Source organism: Pyxicephalus adspersus, chromosome 1 (genome assembly GCF_032062135.1).
Source record: "Pyxicephalus adspersus chromosome 1, UCB_Pads_2.0, whole genome shotgun sequence".
In the NCBI taxonomy this organism is placed as follows: domain Eukaryota; kingdom Metazoa; phylum Chordata; class Amphibia; order Anura; family Pyxicephalidae; genus Pyxicephalus; species Pyxicephalus adspersus.
The window spans coordinates 19,409,426-19,429,115 of NC_092858.1; the positions used below are offsets into that span (position 1 = coordinate 19,409,426).

The 19,690-nt window shown below is 38.1% G+C and overlaps 1 protein-coding gene across 2 annotated transcripts; it reads left to right on the top strand.

The window, feature by feature from the left end:
* The first annotated feature begins 919 nt into the window (after positions 1-919).
* Positions 920-11,090, top strand: LOC140343277 (sarcolipin). Of its 2 annotated transcripts, none has more exons than XM_072429922.1 (2): positions 920-1,019; positions 10,460-11,090. In XM_072429922.1, the coding sequence occupies exon 2, from the start codon at positions 10,562-10,564 to the stop codon at positions 10,655-10,657; it is 96 nt and encodes a 31-aa protein (XP_072286023.1). In that variant the 5' UTR covers positions 920-1,019; positions 10,460-10,561; the 3' UTR covers positions 10,658-11,090. The 2 variants fall into 2 exon arrangements, with proteins under 2 accessions (XP_072286023.1, XP_072286094.1); XM_072429993.1 differs by lacking the exon at positions 920-1,019 and adding an exon at positions 3,512-3,666.
* Positions 11,091-19,690: the final 8,600 nt, after the last annotated feature.

Consider the following 19,690-nt stretch of genomic DNA (forward strand, 5'->3'; position numbering starts at 1 on the left):
TGGGAGGAAACTGGAGTACCCGGAGGAAACCCATGCAAACATGGGGAGAACCTGCAAACTCCATGCAGATAGTGTCCTGGACGAGATTCAAGTATTTAAAGAGTTCCTCTGGACTGCGCATGTGCGAGGAGCCGGGTGTCACTCAAAGGGGAAGAAACTTCCCCCATAGTGACATCATGATGCCACTCTCCCATCACAAGCTCAAACTTGCGCACTTCCGAGCCTGTGGTCCGTACGGGAGAGATGCTCACGGATCAGGCTGGTGAGCCCCTCCAGCGTGGTCCTTCTCCTGACCCTGTTCCTGAACCAGCCAGAGTCACGGACCACCAAAATTTTCTCGCAGACCACCGGTTGGCAACCGCTGTGCTAGAGAGTTCAATGGTGCAATAAATGTGCATAAAAATATTATGTAAAGTAAAATGCATTGAAAAAGTTGATTTTACTGCATTGGCAAAATTTTAATGCAGAATTGCCGTTGGCAGGAGTTTGCCTTAAAAATATCAGTCTATTGAAAACTTTTCAAAATTTTTTTAAGATTCTAATGGTGGAAAGCAGCTCACTGGACTTTCCTGAACAAAATCGAACTTTTGGCTGGACTGATCCTTTAAATAATTCACACAGCAAGGTCCACCAATAGATGCCCCATGTGTTCAGAGCAATAAAACCTCCACTTAGTATCCCATTCAGTTTCATGTCATCAAGTCATTTGTCTTTGTATTGCTAATTAAAGAAGTCAGGAATGACAGCTGTCCTGTAGGCAATTAAAATAGTGTTTGAAGTCAAGTTCAGGATCACTAAATTACCATGGCATTAGCTGTAAATTGTTTCTGGGGGCAGCTGTGTTCAAACATATTCTAATATTAATATTCTTCCTGTGACATCACACTCAACAAACTACTCACAACTCCTCCCTCGAACTATTTCAGTCCCAACTCAGGGATTAGAATTCCAGAGGACGGAGAGGAACAATACAGTCTGCAAGGAGTCCTGAGCTCCCTGGACTGGACCACGCACTGCAGGTAATACACACCACCAACTTTACTGATCTGTCACCTCCAGGGACTTCTAAGCTTTAATGGAAGAGATTTGTACAAAGTAACTAACTTGTTGATGGTAAAAGAAAAAAAAAATTTTTTCACTCCTGAGCATCTTTCACATGAGGATAGGATGCAGATGTTCCATATATAGATATATCTGTGAGTTGGCCTTCAGCAAAAAAAGTTTCCATAGAATTATTGCTTTTGGAAGAATATCCATGTTCTAATCTGTACAGTTTATTAAAATGTAGGATTTGATTGATAAAAACATTTTTAGTCATATAAAAATAATTGGATGTGTTGAACAGGTGGAATTTATTTGTGTTAAATGTTGTAATATATTTAAAACACACAATCTTCTATATCATCAGGATTGTACAATGTGCTATTGTTTGATTGCTAGAAGCTTATGCAAAAATAGAACTTATTATTATCAGATCAGTAAAAGAACAATTCTGATTGGTTGGTATGAGCAACTGGTTTTGCTGTTGATCCCGTGGAGTCAGGGTGCTTTTTGTCCATTCTGCCCAGTTGTGTTTGGATTGGGACTATGTTTGTCTTTGGAAATTCTTAGACTTTCACAAAACAGATATAGGATTTCCCATGGCTGTTATTTTCAGAAAGAAAAATAACATTTTCCTGAATAGATTTTATTTATATAGTTGGTGCCAGTGTGGTCTCCTCAGTATATACCAATGTACAAGTGGCTGATAAAAAGCATGCATATTTATGCCGGGATTGTTTAAATGAGAAAAAACAATGTGATAACTAACAACAACCAATCAGAAAACATCTTCTATTTTCTGTAAACTATACATAAATAAAATAGAATCAAACTGGTAGAAATCTGATTGCTACAAGTTAACATACTATTCCTATTATAAATTATTATTACACTACCCTAAGTTTATTCATTGCGTATAATATTTAAATACAGCTCAGCAGCTGATGCAGAATGTTAGGAATATTTTGCCTTAAAAGGTCAGATCAACCTAAAACAGGGATTTCTGTAATGCATACATGTTGGAATGTTAAATTAGATGTTGGCATTTTGATTTCTTATACCTCTTATATCTCCAGTGAGCCTTTGAAAGCTGGAGTCACAGGGCCCTAATACATTCCTTAAAATAAAGTAGAAAGAAATAATTAGCAAATGTGGTTATAAGATAATGACACATTAATTAAAAAGGAGCAATGTCATTTCTGAGTGATGAAAGCGGCCATCTAGTTATTATCATTACCCACTGCACAGTAAGTTTTGGATAAATCAGCTTCCATGATTAAATAGGGACTGGCAGTCCTAAAACAGAAAAGAAATTTGGCTGTATTTACAGAAATGTTGATTCCTGTACTTAACTCTGCTCTGTGTGACAGCTCTATTCACCAACAGTCAGTCCTGGGATAATGCAGGATGGAGCCTTTATAACTAAAAATTGAATGCACATAGGTGAGTTCTTAACTTGCCCAAATGATTCCTATCAATCTCAATAGGACTCCCGTGGTGATTTTTTATACAGTTCAATGGAATGCACTGGACACCATACTACAGTGCCTTGCAGTGTGCACATGTTCAGTGCATTGGGGCGCCATTCACAATAAGTGGCAGGGAAATGCACACAGTATCCGTGGACCGTAGGAGTTCATTTAAAAGTTTATCTGACCTGCATTTTGCAATAACTTGCATTTTGCATTCCATTGAATTGTATGGAGAGAGAAGCCTGTGTACAGAATTGCAGATCTAACAACTTTTTTTAATTAACAACAAAATAAAAACTATATAGTACTTTTGGCACTGACTCAACTTGTCAGGGTGCCTTTTAGGGTCAGTGTTTCTTAACTCCAGTTCCTCCAGAGGATGCTAGGGTTTCCTTGGAGAATGAGCAATCTGTGCCTCTCAGATCAGTTTAAGTGACACCAATGATCTTTTTGGCTATCTGTATGGATGACATTCTTCTCAATGGCCACCACACTAATAAACTGTGAGCTGTGCATGTAGTAATTATAGTAGGGGTTCCTTAAAGACCTAAAATGATTTTAAAGAGTTTCTCCACAGATAAATAGGCTGAGACCACTGGATTAAGGGAAGAAGGATAAATGTTAAGGGTACAATCCGCTAGAAGGAGTTCAGTGGGCTACGTTCAATCTTACGGCTCAGGTAGCGAGAGGGTAGAATCAGGTTAAAATGGAACGAGCAGATGTCAAGAACATTTAGGATCTCTGTGTATTTCGAAAATGAGCTATGCCAAACATCCCACTCCAAGGATTATTGCATTGGCAATAAAAAGTAAATGTTTTGCCAGTACGTTGGTGGTGTGCTCGTTTCTTGGCCAAACATGGAGCTTCATTTTTAGCTTAAGGCTTGACAATTGTAGCCACCTGTCTTGTAGTTCTCTAGTCCAAATAGAAAGCTAAGACCTACTCATGGAAAGGTATGGTCACAAACTATACTCAAAAATTAATCGATGGTGGGTGTGATCTTAGGATTGCATTGTATGACTACAGAAAGTACAACATTCACCATGAAAACATCTTTCTAAGCCTTTATTCAATCATGCCAGGAGCAATAAGGACACTGAGAGACCAACAACTCATAGCAATCATGAGATTTTAGTGTATTGCACTCATAAAGGTGAGTGGAAGTAATTGATTGGTTGTTTTACTTTACTTTGCACATTGTGTTTATTCTGGTCTTAGTCCATCTCTGAAAATGTCTAACACCCGGAGATCCATAATGTATGCGTCAGGTTTCATATAGCTGGAGGAATTTACATGTGATTATCCATAATGATATGATACATCAAGTGTGACCTTTCTATTATTTCCAGAGGATTACCACACAGACGTGTTGCTACTTACTATTTACATAGGCTTATGCGGTAACAGATCTAGAATTCCCTTTTCTTCTTCATGTTTTCTTGTATGAGTAAAATGGTCTATGTGGATTGAGAGCTGACTCCAATTTGGCAGATAAGAGGACATAATCAAATATCAGCCAAAGCCAGCTTGCTTTTATTTATTTAGAAAAAAAAACATCTTTTATCACCCTCCAGAGATACAAGCTCAGTACAGTGGACATTCATACTATTATTGGGAGAGGACCAGTACGGGATGTGTGGCTGCTTGCAATATCAGTAGCAGCATTTATTACCATTAACACAAGGCTAGTGTTCCAAGACTAAAACTTTGTACACACATCAGATAATGAAATGGTCATGCTTGTCTTGAAAAGATTTGCCTTGTATATAGTGGTCCCTTGTTGCCATTTGTGGATTGATGACCGATCAGCAACAACTCTGATGAAGGAGAGAACATTGGGGTGCCACTCACTCATCCCCACCCTCCCCTCTCTATGGAACACAAAGGGCACTGGAGATAATAGACTATCATGCAATGACTCCCTGGCTCCTGGTGGCTTTTATTTAAGCTCTAAATGGTGCAAGGGCACCCTCACCAAAAAGTTGTCCTAGGCCTAACATATATCAACTAAGCTAATGCCTTGGCTATATATAGTTCTCCCAAACACCCTTAGTATATATTTTCCCCATGTTCGGGAATGCACATGGGGTTGTAAGAATATATAACAATAATTATCATATATACCGATGCAAATCGCTCACAAGAGCTTCCTCAGGGGATTTCTTGAGACTGTAAACTGTTTCAAAAATAATATTATATATACCCAAATATTATGTGCCCAGAATGTGGTGCAGGAACAAGGGGTGTTTGTGTAACTTACAAGTCCGAACTGGGGGCAGATATATTGACTACCCCTTTTCTAGTGGTCCTTTGAAGCTCTTACTGGTTCACTTTTATAAAAATCAAAATACAGAATAAAATACTATCAGTATCCACTACCATCTTCACAAGTTTAAATTATTGTAATTGTACTATTGTTAACACTGATAAATCTTTAGGTGGACCTTGCCATAAAAGCTTAGTCTGTTATGTCCTCCACCCCACCCTCATGTAAAGTTGCTGCAGTGGTAAAAATTTATGGAAGAAGATTACTAAATATATTTAGTTTACTCCTGAATTCCATGCTTAAGATGCAGATATTATGCTTGTTTTACCTACATTATTAACATTTTTTGCACCATATTGGGGGCAAAATAAATACGTTGATCTTGCATGTTAGCTGCAAAGTGTGCTTTCCCAAAGGTGTCTAATTGTGTGGCTGTAGAACATAGCTCTGCTTTCTAAAATTTAATGTTATGTGCGTTTTTTCTGTAGAAGATTCCTGCCAGTGGATGTCAAATGGTGATCTTTAAAAGATGGAATAAGACTTAGGGGGATCATTTTAGCTACTGGATTGCAAGTACAGTCATTCTGTAATTATTTATAAAAACACATACACGTACATAAAGTATACCGTTTCTCAGTTTAGAATTCATTGTATATTTAACAAAGACAGAAGCTGGGATCTTGTGATAAACATATGAAATCTTGTGTCTATGTCTATGCAGTATACATGTGCACATTAGGGAAATACCTTTATGTTTACAGAGTCAAAATATAAATAAGTCATACATAATGTTTTTTTTTTCAATTATTTACATTACATTTTGCATACATGTATATATATATATATATATATATATATATATATACACACATACGCATTTGTTTCTTTTACCTATAGTAGTTTTCTGCTAAGGAACTACTGGTAAAAAATATTAAACATTTAGGCCCTATTATAATCATTGGAGCTTTTTTTTATCATACCACAGTAATGACAGTTTTATGTCTGTAAACCAAAAATGTTACTTTCAGGAATTGAAAAGCGGATGTGTAGCAACATGGAACATATAATAAATATGTACCCTTTGATGGGATGGTGACATTGTTTCTACGAGAACCTTTTTTTTAATTTTAAGGATTTAATGTGTCAATAATACCTAGATGCTAAACATATAATATAAGCAAATATACAATTGATAGGTTACCTATATATACTGTACAAAACAAACAGCTTCCAAGACCTTGCTGTTATGGGCAATGCCACAGAAATTCCTACTGATCCATCGTTATAAAAAACACCTTTTCTGGCCAATAGGAATGTGCTGGAATAAGGAAGAAGTAAGCAAGCTTCAGTAAAATCAGGGTTTGTAGGATGTGTCAAAAGTTTTATATATATTATATAACTACAACCCCTGAATTCCTATGATCAATGATCTGTTGCAGCAGGTGTGAATGGGACCAAGATCCTCATGATTTAAAAGAAAAGTAAGGCAAAAAAGCTACTGAAAATAATTAGAAATAATAAAAAAATGACATAAATTAATCAATAAATAAAAGAAAAAAGAAACCTCTTTCATAAATCCTTGAACCCAGCAAATAGATTGGATGGTCTGGGTGACATTGGTGTATGAGCGTGAAACACTGATATAAGAAAATTTCAATCTTGTACTTTTGTACTGATCTCTTTCAGTGTAAACCAAGCTTTACTCAGTTTTAATACTAACAATCTAAGGAAACTGATAATCTAAACCTAAAGAGGGTGTAAAAGCTCTCCTAAAATAAACAGCTAACTTGGATTTGGAGCTTGACTTTTCCCTTACTTATGTAATATATAAAACACATTTTTGTAACATTTCTGTAATCACCATAAGTATCCATTTTTACAGAAAAAATATCTGGGATTTAAGGAAGGGCAAAGCAAAAGGCGCTAGGGTTATCGAGAGGAAGAGTGTGTTACATTCTCCTTTATAAATGCTACAAAAATATGAACAGGCATATTTGTTGTATATTTATATAAAGCTTACAAGGGTTATCTTTCACAGACAGGATATTTTATGTGCCTAGCATTAGCAGATCTACACCCTGGTGAAGTAAGACTTCATATATTAACTGATCTGCCGTTGGATCTTTATTTCTATTTCCTGCTGTGAAAGCACTGGGCTTGAATTATCAAAGCTCTCCAAGACCGGAAAAGAAAGACTATCATTGAAGAACATGGGTGATCCAGCAAACCTGGAATGTATTTCCTAAAAATAATTTGCTATTATTTGGAAATGTTTTCTTGGACCAGATTCATTCCACATTTGCTGGATCACCCAGGTTCTCATATGGTAACCCATGGTGCTTTACTGAACCCGACCCACTTTGTGAGGTCATACATGCATGAAGTTGTCAAGCTGTTATCAGCAATGACACCACAGCTGGCTATTTTACAACATTTTTAACAAAGCCCACTATATTAGGACAACCATGTAGGGAAGACATTTGTTTAGAACAGTAATGCAATCAGGAGCAGTTTTGTTAGGACTACATGGTCTGTCCTAAATTAAAAATGTTTAACTGTAAAGGCCAGCAATGGTGCTAAAATACAGACACTTTATACTAGTGAGCCATGTCGTGAGCTTTAAAGTAAAGATAACAGTGACTGTTGATCCAGGGAACACCCTACCCAAAAACCAGCACTAACCTGCAAAGAACCAGCACAATTTTCTACTAACCTCAACTTTAACTACGACTACTTTCTGACTTTCTATCCTGTAGTTTTTATTCATTTAATTTCAAGAATATAACTGAAAATAATTGGGTGTCAAATAATGCACGTCTGCATATTAAAATGTACTTAACCTATTGATCATGTTAATGTATAATTTGTTGTATATATAATAATCCCAAGACTTGAACATTATCTCAGGAGTTCCTTGGGGTGCACAAAGGTTTACAATGGCTGTTTTAGACTGTGTTGGTGCTGACCCTCCATTCTGAATATATTTTCATTCACAGCTATATTAAGAAGAAATTGTCAGGATTCTGCCCTATATCTATGAATTATGAACTGAACTTGAGTTTTACAACTCATTATACAAAATATCTCTATTACCACCTAATAAAGACAGCGTTACTGGTAAATCCCTATGGAATGACCTTGAACATAGGAATAATATCCAGGGAAAGGCTATGTTGTCATCTCTGGACTTATAGCAGTCCTGATTATTCATGTTCCATCATGTGTTCTCCGATGACTTGACCGCGGTACTGACCTGTCTTAGCACAGCTCTGCTGATAATCCTTTACAAGGAAACAGTTGTATTAGGATTTGTGGAGAGACTGACATCACTTAGACAACCTAACCAAGACAGCAGAAGCTTGTAGCTGTCCTGTAATCAGTAATTTAATTAATAAGACTACAGTGGAGCTGACTTGTTTAGTTGTGGTGGCAGAATCTCAGTGCCACATTTACAGAAATTGGAATTTATACAAACATTGAGAACAAAGTATGGTGTCTGATATATCCTGAATGTTGGATGCAGCTTGTAAAGCTTGGGACACATTAGTGGTAATAATGAAAAAAAATTATTATTATTTAAGTTTACCTTCAACTGAATGGGCTGCAGCGACCTGAAAACTGAACCTGGAGTTGAGGTTTAAACAAACTTACTATACAAACTATGCACTACTGTAACTTCCTGGGCTAAACTCTCAGAAAACATTGCATGCCTTTTTCAGTCAGTTTCCTACAATCTCATACAAGCAGACTAAAAATGGAATGGAAGAAATGTCCAGGCTAATTACATAAATTCCAGTGCAGCTTGTCCCATAGTGAATTTGTTCTGAATCTGATTCTTCTGATTAGATGTGCTGATTGGTTACACTTGATGGCAAGTAATCAGATCTCCTTGGAATTTTTTTTTATAAATGTTAGGATCCCTGGGTGCAGCTGTTTGTATGGAGAAAGTCTCTGCCCACACTGTGCCTGCATAAAAATGATTCTGATAGCGTTGAATGAAGGACTGAGCCATTCTGCCACCCTTCTTCTGTCTGTACGATCCATTAAGCCTTTTTATAGTGCCAGGAAAAAAGAGAAATGGAGAACAAATGTCTCAACTGCAATGTGATCTTAAAAGGCTGCTTACTTAGTGTACGTAAAGTTAGTTTTGGCTAGAATGGGGAATGGTTAGGACCTCTGTCCAGTGTACCTCTACATTGACCCTGGTGACCATGACACAAAACAGGTGATGACAGAAAATCTTCCAATAGGGATTATGTTGACAACTGTCCAAGAGGGAGTATCCACTCCACTTGTTTCTGCGGTGGCATAATTTTTAGGGCCTGATTTATTAAAGCTCTCCACGGCTGGAGAGGATACACCTTCTTCAGTGAACTTGGGTGATCCAGCAAACCTGGAATGGATTTCCTAAAAGTCTTTTGCTATTTGTTAGCAAATATTTTCAATCCTGGACCAGATCTATTTCAGGTTTCCTGGATCACCCATCTTGATTGATGAAAGTGTATCCTTTCCAGCCTTGGAGAGCTTTAACCCCCTGAGCGGTATCCCTGAGTGTGACTTGGGGGAGAAAAAAGATGCTGAAAGCAGTAACCCTGAGCCACATTAGGGGTAGCTAATACAATAGAAAACAATAGTAAATACAACCTTACCTGATCCGCCGGAGTCCTTCTCCGCGATCCCCGCCTCCTCACTTCCTACGGCCGATGTCGGATACAGACTAAAAATTGTCATCTTTATTAATTGTTTCCAGGAAATAAAAGATAGCCGGCACCCCATTGCCTCTTCCATCCATAGGAGATGACAGTGGCTGTCCCCACTGTCATTTAGTGATCTGCCACTGCTAATGGATGTTGGGGGACAGCTGTGCACACACCCGATTTTTGCCCAAAACAATCATGATAGATTTACACAGCCAGAAGAAGGGAGGGAGCATCTATAGACAGTGAGAATATACCTTAATAAGATTATAATTGGCTTAAAAAAAGCTTCATTGCATCCATTCGCTGGTTTAATTGAATCAATGTCTGCACATGTGCAGAAGAATCATACAGATGTCTTTATTTAGCACAAAAAAAATTGAATTGAACTCCAGCCTTCCCTCCAGTCGGGCACAGTTGTATAGGCTCCTCTCTTGTAATGAAATTGCTTACTTTCACTGCACACTGTGAGCTTACCTACAGTTTGAAGTTGAACCTGCAGCAAGTCAGAGCTGAATGGAAGAAGTCTAGTATCACCTAGCCCTTTTCTCCTTGGACAAACCCTTTCATTCATTGGTATTCAGTTCTTAGATATGGAGGCTCAGTATCACACATGACAAGGTTTTTAGTCAGTTGGACAAGAGCTGTGATTGGGTCAAGCAGACAGGTAGTATATGAAGATGATGAAGAGAGGAGACTTTATCCACAGTATCAGGGCTGAGGGAGGCCAGTGATGATTTACAGGTGACAAAACCAACGTCACAGTCAACAATCAGCTGTATACACACTTCCATCTATCTGGGTGCTATAGAATTTGGCTTCGGGGCACAACAGAAAACTATACTATGTTAACAAAGGATTTTTTAATTGTTACCAGATTGCCATTCTCCTATGAATTTCTAAAATTGTCTTTTAACTAGTGTGTTTAATTTAATTAATTTAATTTAATTCTTTAACCTTTGCTTTTGTTGATCTCTATCTAGGACAAGTGGACCTAGCAATAAACACAGAGCTCTAAAGGTGTCCAAAGGGAATACTTTGGTGTTGCCATAAAAGCACCAACCAATCCTTAAAACTCCACTGCAATGGAGCGTTCAACTCAAGAGCTGTTCCTTAACTTCATGATTGTCCTGATCACTGTCCTGCTCATGTGGATTCTTGTGAAATCTTACCAAAGTTAATAGACTACTATGAAGTGAAACAATAGCCGTTGTTTGTACTTAACCATGTGAAATTCCACAGGGACTTATTAAGCACCCATTCAACAATGATGTCCCCAGCTCTCCCCACCAACGTTTTGGTTTTCACCACCACCCGATTTGGTCATTACCAGCACTACACATGTATCTGTCCCTGGAAGCCATATTGTGCTGCCAACCTTCCCATCCCAGGAGTGAGAAGACGCTACACGATGATTGATTAGCTGACCCCGATAAGGACATGACTGAGTGAGATTTAAACACAGAAGATATGTTTAGTCTGGCGGAGGAAGCTGGAGAAAAAATGTCAAACTTCTGTCATTAGAAAGGAGAACTGGGAATGTTTTGATTATGAATACAACGGAACATTTCAGTGCTATCCTTTCCATCACAATAAAGTCTTTCCCACCAAAAGTTAACGTTTTAGATCATTTTGTATTTTCTTTGCTTTTTAATGTAAGTGATTTATCCTCAGCTACGGCTGATTCAAACATCTAGTTTTAAATGGGTGTCAGATCCTGCACAATACAACAATTTATACTGTGATCCTAATTTCAGCTATTCAGCATGGTGGTAAATAGGTAACAAAGTAAAATCCTAAATCATTAAAATTGCATCCACATTGCAATGCTTCTTTCTAGGGTATCAGAATTGCAATTGTTTGTTTTCAGATGACCATCAATGAGAAAAAAGTGCCTATTGATTCTGCCAAAAATGTTGCTAGTCCATTTCCTTTAGCCGGCTGTGTCAGGATGTCAGTGTCATGTGTATGTGGTGGGGGGCAGATCCAATAATCGAGTCCCTTCTGATTATTATACCCCTTCTTGGTATTCAGCAGCTGGCCATGCCTTGCCTTAGTCCGCTGTCTTTGTAAGATACAGTTGTTGCAATGGCTTTCACATCAGAGTAACAAGAGGTGTATAAACCAGTACCCTGGGGGAGGGGGGTCTGTACCAGACTAATGACAAGGCTAATTAGAAATAAAAAATTAGGGTAATTATTATGTTTAATTTGCAATAAATGCATAACTAAGGCCTGTTCAGACTGGAAATGCAGAACTGATCTGTTGATTCCCCAGTGTCAATTTTCATAGGCTTTGAACCCGGAGGTGGTCATAGGTGTTTTTGGTCGGTGGGTGCTGGTTTTCTGGCACATTCTGGAGAAGTTGAAAGAAGTAAGAAGTTGGAGCAGAAGAGCATCCTGAGACTGCATGAAGTGTCACCTCAAGCACACTGCAGAGATTGCAACCACTTGTCACTGGCAGAGGACAGGTTGAGCTCAGTGGTAATGCAAAAATAAAATAGCGACAGTCTGAAGTAAAGCTTTTATGTTCAGAACTGTAACTTACAGTATTATTTCTAAACCCAGCAGCCTTCTTTATTTTCTGCAACTGTGCAATCTGGGCTGTTTGGAGGCTTGCACCCCTTGCTTCACATTTACCTTTCATTCTTTCTACTGATTAATGTTTAAACTTTGGATGAATAGTAACTCGTAATTGGAGCATGTTAGCTGTAGAACATATTATATTAGCAGATTGTAGAGGTGAGGTGGGGCACATTTGGGCAGTAATGGAATAAATTACCCTAAGGTTTGTATATAACACTACAAATACCATACAAGTTGCATTATCTGCGCAATATCTGCACCCCCAACCAAGCAGATAGAACTTCCAGCCTCTATAGTGCTCAAATAACTATTTCAGTCTTTTTTTACAGAACATTTGCCCACCTAAACTCCCCCACCACCTACTTTGATGAACATGGGAGCTTGTGTAGGTAGGAGCTTAGATATCCCAGGTGACCATTCACATGCAGCACAGCACAGTGCACAGCTTCATGGAGCATTGCATTATGGGTGCCTTGTCCATTATTGTAATTGTGCATTGCGGTGACAGTTTAAATACACAGAATGCATCACACTGTGATGTGATGAATATGTGATGTACATTTCATGGTAACATTAATGTAAACAAGATGAACAGATACCAAGAATTACACCCAGCACACAGGACAAAGGAAGTGGTACTGTGCATAACCTATTTATACAGATTAAGAACAGATACCGAGAATTACACCCAGCACACGAGAAGTGGTACTGTGCAAGAGAAGTGGTACTGTGCAGAGTCCATACATACAGAATAAGAACAGATACTGAGAATTACCCCCAGCGTACAGGACAGAGAAGTGGTACACATTGCCCACATTTTGCACAATGAACATATCGGAACTATCTTAGAATAAATTGGGCACTTTATTTTAATAAACTGATGAAGACCAAGTCAGGTTTCTTTGGAATAAGGGGAATGGAGGGAGATTAGTACATCATAAAGGAAACTAGGTGAGAGGGTTATAGTCTGGTGACTCCATTGGTAATTTGGTGACCTTACATTGGTGCTTACAGGAGACCTGTCTGTCTTGGAAGTCTGCCATCTAGTGGTGACATCATCCAATGACTTCTCTTTATTGAATATCATCTACACAGCTAAGACTTCTATACAGGGGGCACAGTTACAGATTTAGTGATCATTCACTGGCTTTTTTACCCCAAATGTCCACTTTCAGTGACATGAACTCAATATTTTGATTTTCAACTTATCATTGGAAAACCAATGCTCTTTACTAAATTTGTTATAATATTAATAAGCCCAATAATATATTTAACAGTACTGGTTGTGTTAATACATTCTTCAGTTGTACACAGTAAAATTCCTATTTTAATTTTGCTTCCTTTATACACCAACTCAACTTGAACCCACTTTTTTTTTCAAAAATGTGGAGTTTTAGCAGTGATATTATTCATTGACTCCAAACCATGCTGGGCCTCATTTAATAAAGCTCTGCAAGACTGGGGAAGATAGATTATCATGGGAGAACCCAGGGGATCCAGCAAACCTGGGATGAATCTGGTCGAGGCTTGAAACCATTTGCCAATAGCAATTTTTTTTTTAAGAAATCCAGGTTTGAGCTTTGATTAATCAGGTCTGTCATGTTACATCTTAGCAGAAGAATCCTGCCTATATATAAAAAAAAGAATGCAAATACATTTATACACATATATAAATATCCCTGGATCCAAACATTTTTTTTAATAAATATTCCATCTCATCTACATATTTGTATTTAGTTTATAACCCAGAAACAATTTAGAAGATTTCTAAACCCAATAGGCCTAACGTATTAAAGCTCCCCAAGGCTGGAGAGGATATACTTTCATCAGTAAAGCTGGGTAATCTAGCAAACCTGGAATGCATTTTTAAAAAGACATTTGCTATTTGTTCGCAAATGTTTTGAATCCTGGACCAGGATTCTGCGAGCAAATATATACTGATCTTTTTATGTTATTTTTATTATAATTATATCACAAAGGGGCTGACAAGCTCCTATATGATGGCAAAGTGCAGGTAACAGGTCCTCTTTATGGACACAGTCCTCTGATGTCTCCACTGCATGGTTTCAAAAAACATCAAATAATACACCAAAAACCCAAAACCACCACCGATAATCAGCGTCTTTGCATTTATATACAGAATACCAAACATAAATCACAACTAATTCAACTGAAGAGTAATTTCTATCCAGGCTGTGGGTTTTGGATAAGAATTGAATAAGACTAGAGAAAATATGACAATAACCTGGAATTATTATTATATCACTGTCAGAACATTCCACCAATATTCATCATTCACTGTGTCTGTGTACATATTATCCTCCCTGCAGAATATCCGTCATGTTTGTTCTCAGCTGTGTGAATTCATCCCTCTGCGGAAACATTCTCCAAGCGGCTGAATGTGCTTTGTACTTTTAATTAGCTACATTACAACTGGTAATTACCATCCACAAATGCTGGTGTAACCGCCGCATCAGAACTCGCATTTTCCACCACTAAGTAAATGATCGGTGTAATGAGCGCACAGGTTTCCTGCCTCAGACTTAGCCTTCCATGTCTAGCTATGTAATTAGGGCTTTGGTGGCAAACACAAAGGGATTTTTTATTAATGACAGGGAAGAAATTAAAGAATTATGGTTTATCCACTGAAAAATCCCCCTCAGCCTGACAGTCAATTGAAGCTATGATGATTAGAAGTACTCTTCATATTCTGCAGGTGAATGAGAAGACTGGCAATTAGCCATATGCAATGTATTTATGTCCACAGCAACCTATTAAAAAGTAATTACTCAATATTTTGACAAGACTTAACTGTACTTTTATTTTTTTCTTTATCATTCATCCCATTCTGTCTCGCTTCCCATATCCCTTCTGTTATTCACCCCTTTCTTATCTACCTTCTATATTCTTTTCTCCCCATCTCCTTTCCGTTTTCTCTAATAACTTTCATCTCCACACTTTTGTGAACACTTTTTTTGAAAACACTTATTGTTTTTCCTATTACTTTCTTTTCTCTCTTTAACAATCCTTCCTTCCATTCCTTTATCACCTCTTTTTTCTTATTACTTCCAAGTCTCCCCCACTCCCTTCTCTCTTTTCTTATGAATTCTTTCTCTCAATTCTTTAATTGTTCATTTACCACTCCATTCCTTCTCTCCATTCATGCTTCCTCACCTCACATTCCATTTTTTATTACACCTGTTCATCTCTCCATTCTTTCTACTTTCCTATTACTTCCCTCTCATATTTCTTCTGCCATGTACCCTTTTTTGCTTTCCATTCCATATTCCCTTTCTTCCCCACTACCTCCCTTTTTTCTTCTTCTTTAACTTATTACTTCCTTCTCATATTTGTTCTTTTATTACTCCCTTACTTCTTTCCATTTCTTCTTTTTTTCTCCTATTTCTTCTTTCTCTCCTCCCCATATTTTTTCTGTCATCCATCCTTTCTTGCTTTTATTACTTTCTTCTCTCATTCCCATATTATTTTCTTCCCGACTCTATTCCTTCTCTTCATCATTTTTTCTTTCTCTCATTTCTTCTTCTTTCCATCTCCTATTGCTTCCTTCTCTTTCTGCCATTTTCATTTCCATCTCTCTAGTCCTTTCTTTAGTATTTGTTTTCCTTTCCTTCCTTTCTTTCCCTAATCACTCTCTTACTTTATTCTCCTTATCTTCATTACTTCTTTCTCTTACTACCCTCCCATATTCCTTCGATCATCCATCACTTTCTGTTATCACTCCCGTATTCCTCCCTTCCCTACTCTCTTCTTTCTCACTTTTCTTCCTTATTTTTTCATTTATTACTTCCTTCTCACATTCCTTTTTCCTATTACTCCCTTCTCCCCATTCCTTCTTTCCCTTATTATTTTCTTCTCTCCCTCCTATTTTTTTTCCCACTTCCTTCTTTCTTTTCCATCCTTTCTTCTTTCTCCTTATTACTTTTGCCTTTTCATTCTTTTTTTTTTCTTCTACCACTTTTGTACTCCTTTTATTAAATTTTTTTTCCCTCTAATATCCTTATTTCTTTATTCTTCACTCCCTTTTTTGTTTCTCAGCTGTCTTCTTCGGGGTATTACTTGCTTATCCCATTCTTTTCTTGTTTGAAGAGACGTTTTCAAGCTCTGGTCAACCAAAGTTAAATTTAGAATTCTAATCTGTTTGTGTTTGTAATTACCCAAAAATATACTGTTATTGATACAGTAGATACAAACCAATATAAATGCATACAATTTTAAATTTAAAGTGATTCAATCTATATATTTTATATATAAACTTTACTGATAGACCATTTATCAGACTTTTACTATGACATTGCAGAAGGTATCTGGACTGATGCGGAGTGGTCAATATCTCTTACTATGGATCCTGAGGTCATGATGGTGTTGTACATAAACAGATGACTTCAGGGAAAAAGTTTTTTTTTGTTCATAGCCTATTCCCTTTCAGGGAATCACTTTCAGGTTTAGCAGCCCATGAAATACACCGTTCACAGTTACATGGTAACCTGACAGCAAACTGCACATTCCTGAAAGGCAGCAGTAGGCAAGTGAAAAAGATTAGCTTAGCATAATGAACCAATACACTGTCACTGACTGTTTCAGGCAAGCACAGAAAATACTGCTGATCCTGCTGGAAATGCTGTTTCCTTGTAACGCCTTGTGATTTGTAAGGAAGGAAACATTTTTGTTTTTCCCATGTAAAGTGCTAATCCCATCCTTCCGTATCTTAAAAGTTCAGCTGGTGTGACAACCTGCCTCATTCCATAAATACAGTGAAGAGATGAAGGGGTAGAAGCATCCAACAAAACAATGTCACAAATGGACAGCCATGGTCGTCTGTCCAAAAGCCACGTATACACTTCCAACTATAGTCGTTGGAAAGGATCTTTCACAATCCTTTCCAATGACTATGCACTGCACGATGCATGAATGAGTGTTGTACATATAGCACCATTCTGCTCTATGGAGAGGGGAGAGGGAGAGCGATGGAGCGGCACCCTGCTGTGTGCTCTCCCCTTTCCCTTACATTACGATCGTTCGTTGTTCATCGTCCGTGGATCCGCCAGGATGGTCATTCAGACGATGATTAGCGCGCGCTCTACACACTCCAGATTTTCACCCAATATCAGCCATGAGCCGATTATCAGGCGAGAACACTTGGAAGTGTCTACCTAGCTAAAGTCAAGGAAATAAGGCTTTTCTGGCTTAAGTCTAAAGTCTCGTTATTGTGCTAAAGTCTAGAACAACAATGGCCGTCAGGCTAAAGTCCATAACAACCATGGTCAGTAAGCTAAAAGTCTAGGAAAAAAATGACCATCAAGATCAAGGTTACCCATGGACATTAAGATATTGGGTCTGATTTATTAAAGCTCTCCAAGGCTGGAGATGATACACCTATGTCAGTGAAGCTGGGTGATCCAGCTTTACTGATGAAAGTGTATCCTCTCCAGCCTTGGTGAGCTTTGATAAATCAGGCTTAAAGTCTAAAACATCCATAGACATCAAGCTAAAGTTTAGGACAACCAAAGTCATCAAGTTAAGGATAAGAACATTTATTGCCTTTAAAATATGTGTAGTACAACCATGGCCACCAGACCTTGGAAAGTCAAGGAATTTATGGCTATCTGGCTACAGTCAAGAGCAACCAATCAACCATGGCTATCAAACTAGCATCTAGATCACCCTCTCTCAACCTTTTTAACGTTGGAGAAACCTTAAAATACCCTTCCAGTGTTGAACCCAGAATTTTTTTTTAAGCTGGGTGGGAAGAATTTGTAGGTGGGTGGCAGCCCCTGTATCATGACCCAACTCATCAGTAACCTCCCAAAAACAGCCAGGTGGTTACTGAAAAGTGTTGGGTGGTGCCCCCATCTAAAAGGGGCTGGGGAGAGCACTGCCCTTCTACTATAAATAATATATGTATAGATCACAGTGCTGGGGGCAATGGAAAAACTGCCTTCTACAAAACCAATATTAAGAATATCATCCTTACTGATCCCCTGGGTACCTCTGGAGGAATCTTAGTTAAGAGACACTAATCCACATAAACCATGACCATGTCTGAATGTATCATAACATCCGTTTGAAACAATAGTTTTTCTAGGGAAGCTACATAGGGGAACTCTAAATATATAACCTCATGAAGGCAAACCTCATGAATAAAGTAGAAAGGTATACTTCAGCAATCCCAATGTCCATTCTTAAAACCAATGCTTAAAGGACCCTTACACTTATTTTTACATGTCTAAGACATTCTTACATTACTTAAATGAGAAATCTTATATATTAAAATCAGCTTGTACTCTCTATGTTTTAATAATGCAATAATTAAGTGAAAAGCACTATTATAAAAAACATTTTTTTGACCAAAAACACAGCTAAAAAAATAATTCTGTTTAGTAGACTTAGGTTGATCATCTCATATTAGCAATCAAATAGGTTATGGAACTGTCACAAGTCCCAGTGGGTCTGAGTGATCTGTGCTCTCATTAGCTCACTTTACCTTGAATCTCTCTGCAGCCAGCAGCCCTGTTCATGAACATCTAGGTTCTCAGATTGTGTCTTCTTCTTCCCTGTACCATGTACCTTGCAAACAGTCTCCTAGTCTCAAAGGATTATCTATTGCAGGGGTGTCAAACTCCGGCAAAATTTTGCCCCTTAAAGGAATTTTTATGGCACCAAAGGAGTTCTAAATATGAATTGCAGCTGGCCCGCCGCTGCATTGAAATAGTGCCACTACTACAATTCCTGGCATCACTTGCATCTATAGACCAGTGGCCTCTCTACCTATGCATGGCCCCGCATTGGACTGTTTTATAGGCGCACGGAATTGTAGTAGCGGTGCTATTGTAGTGAAGAGGGAGTTCCAGCCACTCATATCATTAGGCCCCGCATTGGACTGTTTTATTGACTCAGGGAATTGTAGTAGCGGTGCTTTTTCTCTATTATAGGCTTGTTCCAGATTCAATGTTAAGCAAAACCTCTGTTTCCATATGAAAAGGTTTTATATCTAATTAGAAGGAAAAACTTCCTTAATTTTTTTAATGAACTTCAAGTTTGGCCCACTACTAAGTTTTTAATTTTGGCCCTCTGTGTATTTGAGTTTGACACCCCTGATCTATAGTATCCTCCGTAGACACCTCCATCTGCTCGAGGGGGTGGAAACATCATATGAGGCTCCTTAGTTGTAGCACCTACTATGGTGGTAAGTATCAGTACCTAATCGTTACCTGATCTGCACAGTCACTTTATCTTTCCTGTATGAGGAACTTATAGGCAACAATTTGTTGCCTAATCAAAGAGATTATGTGTGTCTCTAGTGCCCAATCCTAGCTATCCTGATTGATTCTGTACCATGCTTCGGCTTAGTAACAGTTGTTGTCAGTTCTGATATGTGCAAGGGCTGCAACCTAGGCACCACCTCCCAAAGTCAAGCAACCCTTGCAAGGTGTGCTGGTGAAGCCAGAGGTTGGTGCCTTAGACTCTGCACTTCACCCACCCAAGTTGGCTGTTGAGGGTCCACCATCATGCCAGGAAGGTTTATGACAAGAGCCTTTTCTTTTAATTTTTACCCTCTTATGTCTATGATTGCCATAGTTGCCAGAGTAATAAAAGTTTTTACCATGTTGC